The 12030-nt window shown below is 32.2% G+C and overlaps 1 protein-coding gene across 3 annotated transcripts in view; it reads left to right on the plus strand.

The window, feature by feature from the left end:
• LOC142977942 (fibronectin type III domain-containing protein 5) overlaps positions 1-12030 on the plus strand; it is a 152688-nt gene that overhangs the window by 105915 nt on the left and 34743 nt on the right. For all 3 annotated transcript variants that reach the window (XM_076122079.1, XM_076122081.1, XM_076122080.1), the window contains exon 5: positions 11113-11210. In XM_076122079.1, the coding sequence (XP_075978194.1) occupies positions 11113-11210 (98 nt within the window). The remainder of the gene's footprint in view (positions 1-11112; positions 11211-12030) is intronic.

Below are 12030 nucleotides of genomic sequence, written 5' to 3' on the forward strand. Positions count from 1 at the left end.
TTCTTTTAACATGTCCATACCATCTCATCATTTGCAACAGTAAAATAATATGATATTCTAAAATTACAACAAGTGTTCACATCCTTAAACTCAGAAACTACGTAAACACTTTAATATATATTATGTTTCTCACAAGCTTACTACAATTTAACACACATATATCTTACGTGTGAATGAACTTCAAGCAGAGTAATAGCGACGTTTCGCGTGTTAACTATTAATACGGTGGCCGGTGGGCGAAACATGCAAGCGAAACATTAGCATTAGTGGGATGAGGTCTTGGGATAGGTATCTACGATTTCTGAAGTAATATTACGGGTTTATTTGATATTGGATGAAAGTTCATCAATTATAAAAATGTTTAAGGATATAGAGATACCACTGAATACTGAAGCGAAATTTCGAGAAAAGCGCACACGTCAAATCAATAGTGACAGATTCAAAGATCGAGCATTGTTTGAGTATTATCTACGAATTTTGCATTAATGTTAGATAAAAAAAAGTCAATGAAATGTTTTTTTATGTAGGTACCAGATAAAACAAAAGTATGAGTAAATATTATTCAGCGCAATAATTCACAAACAACATAAAAACCAGCTTACCAGATAGAGTTTTGCTACTAACCTCTTAAAAGTATCATGATTTTAGTTTTTATGAGGCACATGGAGCCGCTATTCCGTATGCATCCAAACAGATGGTGCAATATACGTTAGAAACAGCAGTAGTAAGTTAGTAGTTGCATATCCTTCTAGAAAGATCTTTTATTGATTGTATTTCATATTAAAGTTGACTGCACCTGTTGCGTGTCAGTGTCGCGTGTGTCCCAAATACCATATCCAAATAATAGGTCAATGACTTCTCCATTACGATAAATTACAACAAAGTTTGTAGGTAATTTCCATAGGTGGCGCTTTTGATGAAATTGAAGGAGGCGTGACCTTAACGACAGAACTTATAAAAATCACAGTGTTCGCGTTAATTCACGTATTCTATTATACATTAAACATGCAACCCAAAAGTATAAAAGTTACGATAATAGAATTCATGACTGAAAATAGAATATACGGAACAACATAGCTCTTTGAAAAAAACCTGTTGTGTAAAATCCTTGCCCTGTTTAAAAAAAAATGTGAACATGAATTGTCTTCCCTCTATAATTTTTTATGAAAAACTTCTGTCTATAAGTCAAATAGCTTAAAACATCAATCCGTTGATAAGAAGACGAATCAATGGTATCTCTCGAAAGTTAAGAATTACACTTCAGTAAAAGCAAATAAGTGATTGTTCTTAACTGCCAAAAAATAAAGACGAATTTAGGTCCCAGCAGGCCTACTAGATTGTGAAAAGCCTTTTGAATGTAGTTTCAGAGTCAGTGTGTTTGACGTATTACAGTTGCTTTGTATACGGTGTAAACAAGGTGTGGAGTTGATACCAAGACTGTGTTTCCAGTCTCAGTCCAATCGTGAAATTGTAAATTCAATGTTGAGACTTAACACCTAGCAGAGTTTGTGCAAAACTATTCAAGATTATTTATATAAAGTATGATGTCTGTGATATTTATTTCATGGATTTAGAATTGAACCTAGAATATTAAATGTCCTACAAAATCTGATTTTATTGCCCATTCTAGCATTAAATTAACTTAATCCTAGTCAACCTAATTTATTTATTGAATTTAAATAAAGTATACAAGCGAAATAATATGCCTCGGGCATTCTTTGACAGTCTACTTTAATTGTAAAAACCTGCTGAAAAAATAATTTAGAGACACGATTTTGTCCGTAACAGACTAGAAAAAAGCTTACCTACTCACTATTTATCATATTTCTAAGTATCTAGTATCTCAATAAGTCTCCAAGGATAATAGCTCAAGATATCAGCAAATAATACACTCCCACATATACCGAACTACAAAAACTATGACCTACATAACACGACAATAGATAACTTGTTTACGTTCAACAAAAACAGAAGGTCAAAGGTGAACTCAATCTCTTGGGACTTACGACCATATTTATCCAAGCATAAGTCCAGTGAGTACATTGTAGCTCATATTTACTCATGTACTTAGCGGGTAATTCTACCGTCCTTTTATATAAAATCCTATGGGATTAGTAGCATGCACGTGTCGCACGCAACAGGCTACAAACATTTGTAATGTCGGTGTAACATTTGTTCTGCGTAAGTTTTTCTTTTTTTGTGTACTTTTGTTTGGTATGACATCATGTTTTTTAACGATTTTTTTCGCCTTTTCTAAGTACTAAATTATTTACTTTCATCGTCGTAGGCCATATTTATTATAGTGATGATAAAGCAATGGCTGCCTAATACTAAAGCATCAGACTTGCAATCGAAAGGTCTTGGATTCAAATCCTAGCAAATGTCTTTATCAATGCAAACCCATTGGAACTACTAGCGTTATTTAAAAACAAAGAGCTGTAATACATTTTTCCGAAACAAAAATGTACACTTTTAAAATTTTCCGTCACAAAAGTTAATGTCATTTTCCTCGCACGTTTCTGTCATTTTCATACACTTCATATTTTAAATTAAGTCCCTTTCACATATCAGAATGAACGGCACAACAGGTGAACTTAAAAGCATTACACAAATTAAACGTCAAGCTAACAATTTGCTAACATCATGCAGCGTTTCAAAGAAGTTGGTAACAAACTTCTTTAATAGCGTATTATAAAGTTCAACGACCGATTGCTTCCCTTTATAACATGTGACTAATGTATTATTTCTCATGACAGAAAAACGGCTGTTGCTACCTAGTAACAAAGGACTAACACAAATACCTCTATCGATTTTGACAACCGGCCAGCTATCAACTAATTTTGTATGAATACCTGTACAATTAGACACATCGAGTATCGAGAAAATGACATTTAAATATACCGTCAAAATAGTGTCTACGACGTCCGATAGAGGAGCTGATCCGATAGTCATATTTTTTTCGATAGCTCGCCGGCTGTTAGATGTCGACAATATTTAGAGAATCGAGCGACTGATATTAAATTTTACACTACATTTTAAGAGTATATTCTCGATACAACCGAGTGAAGAAAATCGCTTTACTTATATAATAAATGCAAACTAGTAAAATAAAATAATATTATCTGGGGGCACGGAAGTGCCCCCGCAAGTCGAGCAAAAAAAAAGCGGCACGGCCGTAACATCCTTTTCTCGAAGCAATTCGGGCTATTTTTGACACCCCTATAATTTCGTTGTGGATAAAACAAGAAGCCTGGATTTTCAGCAACTAATCAGTAATTGTATAAACACGGTATATTTAAAATTTCAGTCAATTTGAACCAGTAGTTTAAGAATGACAACTTGTTAAAATTTTGAATTTTGTCACTCACTGATTCACTGACTCACTGACTCACCGATCATCAAAAGTCTAAGGTACTTCTAGCAGACTTAGAAGCTTAAAATTTAGAATACAAATAGGGTTTAGTGTCTTAATCATGGGAAAAATCAAATATTTTTTAATTTCGATCCAGTATTTTAAATACACCAACTGCAACAATAATTTTGTAATCCCATATAAATGTATAAGATTACAAGGTTACATTTGCAGTTAATGAATTATGATTACTGTAGAAAATAAAATAAATAGGTACCTACTATATAAGGCATAACGGGAGGGGGTATAGGGTGGGTAAGGGTGTTTAGCTCAATAAACTGAACAACATTCCCATAGGAAAATATGTTGAATTATGAAAAAAAAACGTCTTTCCATACAAATTAGACTTATGTTCGCTCTACAAAAAGAAGTGAGATGCCATCAAAAACATTCTGTAAAAACCTCAAGTCTCGCCGTAAAAAGTGGTGAGATCTATATAATACCAAGTCGATTAATCTATTTAGTCTCTACTTAAAGGACCTTCTGTCTTAAGTTATTACGTATGTTATTATCATGCCAATTTAAAAAAAAAACCTTTAAAACAAATAGATCGACTTGGTCATCGCAAGAAAACACAAATTCGCCATTAACATTTCAGGAGCATTAACTTCTCGTCGTGCTGTGTAGTGTGATACATACTAATAATCAAATCATGCGATGGCCGGGTCGGTCTATTTGTTTTAAAGGTATTTTTTTTAAATTGGCATGATAATAACATACGTAATAACTTAAGACAGAAGGTCCTTTAAGTAGAGACTAAATAGATTAATCGACTTGGTATTATATAGATCTCACCACTTTTTACGGCGAGACTTGAGGTTTTTACAGAATGTTTTTGATGGCATTAATATTTCGTCTAATACCTAACAAAATTGGAAAGACGTTCGTTTCGTCTGTAAATTATTCAGATTTAAATGTATTTCGTAAATGTGAGCGTTGCATGCTGTTTCTAACATATATTTTGCTATACCAACATAATGTGCATCGTTGTATAGTTAGTACAGTCATACACATCAGTGAAATACTATAAGTCAATACAATGAATAACTATCCACCGGTCATTATTAATAAAGCCTACGATATGTCTAAAAGAATCTATATTTACAACTAGCTGACCCGCGCAACTTCGCTTGCGTCACATAAGAGAGAATGGGTCAAAATTTTCCCCGTTTTTGTAACATTTTTCGTTGCTACTCCGCTCTTATTGGTAGCGTGATGAAATATAGCCTATAGCCTTCCTCGATAAATGGACTATCTAACACTGAAATAATTTTTCGAATCGGACCAGTAGTTCCTGAGATTAGCGCGTTCAAACAATCAAACAAACAAACTCTTCAGTATTATATATATATATATAATATAATATTAGTATAGATAATCGAGACCGACTTTTTACGTGCTCTCCGATGCACAGATACGCTTAGCTCAAATACCACTTAGCGGCCACCCATCTAAAGAATGGCCGCGTTATGGTAGCTTAACCTACTTAAACGTCTGCCATTGAATGCGACTAGCTATGAACATGTAGATAATATTCAATTGAATCTATAACTCTTACATAACACAGTATCTACCTACAAATGCACGTGAAACGATGTGAGAAAATCACTTTAGCGGTTACAATCATTGCTCACGGCTGTACATGTTCGGTGCGTTTTGGCAAAGCTCCAGTCGGTTCATTTACCCACCCGATCTTCCGGATGCACGGCTGCACGCGCATATCTATGTAACCGCCGGTTATTCTGATAGTTCGTGTAATAAACGTTCAATATATTGCTCGTTTTGAAGATGAAGGTTGTGATTGTATTGATTTTATTGCAAGTATTTGTAGTTATAGTGTAATGAATATTAAGAAGGTTATGGTATAGGTATTGTACAAAATATTTTATGTAAAATTATATAATGTTAACTTTATAATGCTCACGTATTTAAGTTAGTTTTTAGGAAATTATTTTCACATCTTCTGTAACAATAGTTATATAATCCATAACATAGGTATAGTAATAAAGAAACTAACATTTAAAAATTGAACATCAAGAAAGTTGCTATTCTCGAAAAATAATTCTACAAAATACACGTACCTACCTACATATAAATAAATCATTCTCTACTACCTATTCTACGATATCCATAGACTTAATCACAGTAACACAAACCCTTCAACCTTGACAAGAAAATGAATAAAACAAACTTCAAAATGTTTTCACAATCAAATTCTTTTAACTACATGATTGGGATCAAAACGAGTTTGGTTTTTAAATCGGGTCTTAATGAACTTCGATTGCCGAAATGCGATTTGCGACTGATGTTTTACGTCGAAAACGTTTTAAATGTTTCCAACTGTTCGGCTGATGATTAAAAGTTTAAAGCCTTTATTTACTTTTTTGATAATGATCGTCGATGTAATTTTGTTTGAGTATAAAGTATTTTTAACTTTGTTTTTCGTTGTTATTATAGATTTAGAGGTATTTCTTATTGATGAACGAAAACCCAAAGATCAGTTCATGAGTTTATTTTTGATTCAAAATCGTTTCTATTATTGTCCAAAAACCTGTATAAAGAGTTATAAGACATGTGTTTAAAATTCAGCGGCACATCCTCACTCATTTTCTGATAAGGTAAATTTAGAATATAATAATGGGATGGCTAAAAATACGTTTAATTTATTTATCATTACTGAATACAAGAATGGATTTATTTTTCTACAAAGCCACCGTTTTAAGATAAATGAAATAGCCATATGACTTACCTGTATGTAGGTTTCGATCAAATTTATACAAAGTTGTTGTTTAAATATTACTCTCTTTTGTAAAAATGGTTTACCAGGTTCCTTTTAAAACTTCACAATAATTGCTATTATATTTACTAAGGCCTGCTACATCAAAAACTTAGCAACGAAACTTTTTAGATTGTATTTTCGACATTTCTAGATTCGCCTTCACAGCCGTCAAGAGACCGATAAATCTAGTTTCATTACTAGGCTTATAACTTACTTTTCCTTCAATCTTTCTTTGCTAGACTGAAACTAAGTGGCAAAGGATTCGGTTCGGTAATCCCTGAGTGCCCGAGACTTGGAGATTTTAGTTCGATCGCTCAAATTGGGTGGAAATAGAATTGAAAATTCTGTCTCGTAATAGTTTGAGATTCGTCTTTTGCATATAAATATTGGTTAAAGTTGGCTTAACATCTAAGAACCCCTTTATACACTTGCTTTTTAAAGAAAAAAAATCTTCATTGTAACATAAAATATGATATAAAATCAAGAAAAAGTGCAAACCACTTTGGCGGCGCTCAGTATTTCTACATGAAATCCAGTCAATCGTGGCTGTGGTTAACGTCCTGCAGTTAATGGTGAAAATGAGAGAAAATACCTACTATTATAATACGATGAATGAACTCGGAATAAGTTTCCGCAATATGAAAACTCTTACAACGGTACATAAAATATACGAACCTCCAAAATATAACCAGATCTCTCTCACTTCATTCACAGAAATATTGAACACCGAGTAAGACGTTATAGTGCTGTCACAGTTAATTTCGACTTGCAAACAGAATACTCCTGCCGAGTACAAAGTACATAGCCGAGAGCTCTGACCGATTTCTAAAATTGGATCCGACATTTAGTTTACTGGGTCTTTCTGAAGAGCGTTGTTGCGTATCGACGTGCATCAACGATGTTTTCGATTCGTTTTACTATTCGAGTTTTAAGGTTATAGTAGTTTTGGTAATAAAATATAATAGGTAAATATTTTAGGGTCGTTTTAAGTTGAGGAGCTTTTAATAATATATGTTGATGGATTGTAAAATGTATTTTAGAACGATTCCGCGATTTTCAGATGAGCTATTTTCTGTTGTCTGTTAGTTTCTGTAATAAGCATTGTTCTGTAATAAACATAGAGTTATAATAAAATAAATACAAAAAGGAAATTGCAAAATACCAGATATTTCACATTAGACAGAATAATAACAGTTGGTTCTCAAAGTGTCCAGTGTAATCGTTCAACGACGTATAAATGATGAAATTAAGCTATCTCTCGTACATTTTTTTAAATATTTATTTGCCACTTAAATTAGAATCGAAAATCATCAAGAGGTCTATTCTTCTGGTTTTTTATTCCTCATAGATCTAATATTTTGATCTCCTATACAAAGTTTACGTACAAATACAATTCATCCATTTCCATAGAAGATGTTATCCTTCTATTTGCTTATTCTTCCTTATCCAGTTCTTATTTAAACCGACTCCCACGTTAGAAAATAATCTCTATTTCACGGAGGAAGTAAGATAATCCGTATACTAACTTCACGTACAATAAAATCTTCCATACACAATTTTCTCTGAGTATTTTTATTTTATACTCGTATCGTGGTAGTAAGCTTTTATTTTTATTAGAACGGCTTGTACTATGGCTTCATTCATAGGGTTAAAAGTGTCTTCTTTGATCTTTCTTTAAAGTGTTTTGAGCTAGAAAGCCTAGACTTTAATTCAATTTAAATTATTGTAGTCTTTTTCAAGAAGATCCCTTTGTGTTACGTGTAAGGAACAAAAAAGTAATTTCAGTTTTGTAGACCCTTCAACCGATGATATTTCAAAACTGAATTGATAAAGGCCTAGGCGTGAATTTGTAGTAAACCGAAATTATAACGCTGAAACATGAAATCGGTATATCTACAAATTTTTTCATCCTATTTCAATTTTCTTCGTGTGATGGAAATTCATAAGGTGCAAAAAAATATTTGCTCTGTCGGTTGCCTTAAATACAAATCAATCTTATTTTAAGCTACATATTAAAATATAACTTAATCAATAATCATTAATTAATTAATCAGTCAATTAATAAGTAAAATTTTCAACTAATATTATCAAAAAGTTACCACCATAATAATAGTTAACTGAGCGTATTCAATTCCAACTAATCTTCAAACTTCATATTAAGTTGTTGGGCGATATTATTCAGTTAATAACAATTAAACAAGTATTTATCTCTATTGCATAGCCAATTGAATTCAAAGCACATTCAAGTAACATCTTAACGGGAGCATCAAGTTATGAATGCTTGTATGAGATTCCATTCATGATAAGTTCGGATAAGCTTGCTTTCTCAGAATCTTGACTAATAAGATTATGGACTTAAGATGGTTATGGTCTTAACAAGTTATAAGTAGTTATACTAAGAATATAGAGTTATGAAAGTATATCAAGCTATAATATTCATGTAAATATCTGTATAATTATATAAAACTTATTTTGAAATAAAAGATACCAAATTGCGAAGAGTTTGATTACTTTTATGTAAAGTTATACTTTACAATTTACACCATAATAATTATGTACTAAGTTGAAAGCGCAACATATAACAATATTTATTTAAACATCGTTAACTTTCCTTTAAAATAGAGTCTTCAAAACTTCGAAACGTTTATATAAAAGACGCATTTACTCTTCCAGCAAGTCTCAATTTAAAAACTCAACATAAATTCATTTTCCCGAACTAAAAAGATTTGACCCGAAATAAAAAGCTAAAAGACTCAAAACTAAATAAACTTTTTAAATCGGTTTCACACTTATTTGACACTGACTTGCAGACTTCGTAAAATGTTTGAACGAAAAGCGTTCTCTTTGAATTATACATTTTTAAACATCGTCTAGACATCTCTCCGCTTTATAATTTGATTTGAAAATATCGTGTATAGTATTTATGTATTTTATTTGTGCATGAAGTTGTTTGCTTAAGGCCAAAATAGTATTTGAAAAGCCTTTAAAGTGTTATGGTTTTAAAGAGTCTTACTACTTATGTGTTGAATACGAAGATGCTGTAAATGTAGGCACGGTAAATTCATGTTTTGACTTTAGGAGCTAGGACGTAATGATTGACGTAATATGTGTAATAGAAAACATAGCGGTCGTTTTAATTCGACCATAACTTCGGGTAAACAAATAAGGTATTCTAAACCTTAATTTTCCATCGCGCTTAAAACCCGTTACATTACAATATTAAACATAATATGTCTTCACAATCTTGGCAATTGGAATAAAGTAAAATCAATAATATAATCAACCATACGCACGTACCGATACACATAACAATTCGTTAGATATTTGATAACGTAATAACCCATCAAGTAAAATTTGTAAGCTACAAATTTTTTATTCATAAAACCAAATTCAATTCTTCTCATCTCTCCTTCTTAATGTTCACTGATTGCCACTTCTTTTTAAAGCGCACCATTGCATTACAATACGTCAATCAGAATATTCTCGGCGCCGACAGTCTGTGCCGTAATTGGAGGGTCGCGTATTTTTTGCTATTGGCACTTTGCTGTTCGAAGGATTACTCTACTCTTTCTTTTCTTTTTGTAGTTCGTGGTCAACTTTGTATGAAGTTGTAAGCTCTTTTGATTACTTTACCTTTATTTAGCCGTAGGTTAAAAATGAATATGTGATTAGCATTTTTTTTTTTCAAAAAAGACAACATCCGCACTAAAAATTGCTCTTGAATTGTGGAGACTTTTACAAACATACAAACAACAGACACAAAGTATAACCAGACCCGAAACCACTATTTATGGATAGCACAAATATTTGTTCCTTGTGGAAATCGAACCCACGACACCTTAAACTTTATGTATTTTTTTAAATTATATCAGTATCTTTATTTTAGCCGAGCAAAATCGATGATAGTACAACCTTTAAATAGGTTTTTAACATAAATAATTCACATTAACATACATAGCAATGTTTTAAGATAAGTAAGATTATATAACACTGTTTTATCAAGACTAAAAACATGATATAAATCTATATTCGATTATACTGTTTTTAGAATAATTACACACTTGCATTGATGGAAAAGGTCGATGCGTGGCCATTAAATATGCATTCGAACTTCACCTGTCAACGTCGAAATACGTAACACTGTTTGTTTTAAACTTCCCGTATAAAGTTCAAGTGAAAATGTGTGCTCTTTTGTTGGCCATTAATTATTTATTCTGTTGCAAATTTGTTTCGGACGAGAAAATGGAGTTAATGTTTTATTGCGTTGAGTATGTTGAAAATTGTTAAGTCAAAAGTCATTGTTTTCGTGTAGTAATTGGTCCTTGAAATTGTAGTAAGGAGATGTTTTTGTGTGTATTCATTTATAATGAGGTTGCTTGCTTATGAATTGAGTATGTTATTAGTGGTAGTTATATAATTTCTGTATTGTATAAGTTTATTAAGTTCAACGTTCAAGACATCGTTTTCAGATTGCAGATGGAGTAGTTAATTATATTATTTCCAAAAAATCTATTGAAGATAAGATTAATGAACATTTGGTAATGAAATTAATTTACAAACAATACTGTTAATATTCTAGAGTTTTCAGAATTGTAGATAAAATCTACTGCGATATTAAATAACTAAGTATTTTTTTCACAAGACTCTTTATTTAACTATAATCTAAGTAAAGTGTATCATCATTTCACTTTTGTTTTAACTTACTCTTATATCGTACAATAAAAATGCAGTACAATAATTTAGTTAAAAGATGCTCTCAAGCAGTTCTAGGGCTACAATACACGAAGTGACGAACAGTACGAGTTGATTATAATAAATTGTTATCTTGATAAATTGTTACAATAACAACCTATTTTATACCCCACATTACATATACTTCAGTACTAACTATATGTAAAATGTCAATATGTTGTTTGTGCAGAGCCCCCGCGAACGTCGCCTCAACAGGACGGGGGTCTAGTTGGAGCTACGCCCCGGTCGTCGGTCGCGCCGCCCGATCCTTCGCCTACGTTCCCGACGGTAATGTTACACAACACTTAAATACTGCACTAGTATCATAGTACAAAGAGATATGTGATAACATAACGGTTCAATCGAATAGAGTTTACACATGTCATCACAGCCGTCGACTGTCGATGACTTGACATTGCTAACTTAGTTTCTACGAAATGAACTAACATTTTGTAAAGAAAGAATTGTAGACGATGTTGGCACGTAACAATGCCGACAGCATTTATATATCGCATGAAATTAGAACCAAATAGACACTGGACTAATGAAATTCTTGTATGCTGAGAATTGATCTTCAAATGGCTCTAAGCAAGTTAACACTGCCTGCTAAGCTAGTGGTAACTTGATCACAGGAATGTCATTGGATCAACGCCGTCCAATGACATGATGTGATACATAGTAACATGATAAGTGGTAGTTAATTGTACATAGTTATATTTTAGATACAAATCAATTTGATTTTGTAATTGATGTTTATCTTCATGATGGTGACATTGTATTATTATTTCAATTGTTTATATTTTCAAGAGTAAAATAAATAGGTGATACAAAATAGATTTATAAAATATCACTGTTATAGGCTTAAAGGATTAGGCCCAATAAGAACGGTCAGAAAACGAAGATTAACTCAGTTAAGTTCGACAATAGCTCTGAATCTCACTGTATTCATCACTAAAATTAGCAATTCAGATATGATATTTGGACGGACGAGCCGCTTTGTTATAAATTATCAGATCGTGTTCGAGAACCTTCGTGCCAATCAAACCTTGTTTATCTTTGAATTAAGGATTTTCTATTCGACATTTAGAATTTTAATTGCTTTTCTAGT

Source organism: Anticarsia gemmatalis, chromosome 13, assembly GCF_050436995.1.
Source record: "Anticarsia gemmatalis isolate Benzon Research Colony breed Stoneville strain chromosome 13, ilAntGemm2 primary, whole genome shotgun sequence".
Classification (NCBI taxonomy): Eukaryota; Metazoa; Arthropoda; class Insecta; order Lepidoptera; family Erebidae; genus Anticarsia; species Anticarsia gemmatalis.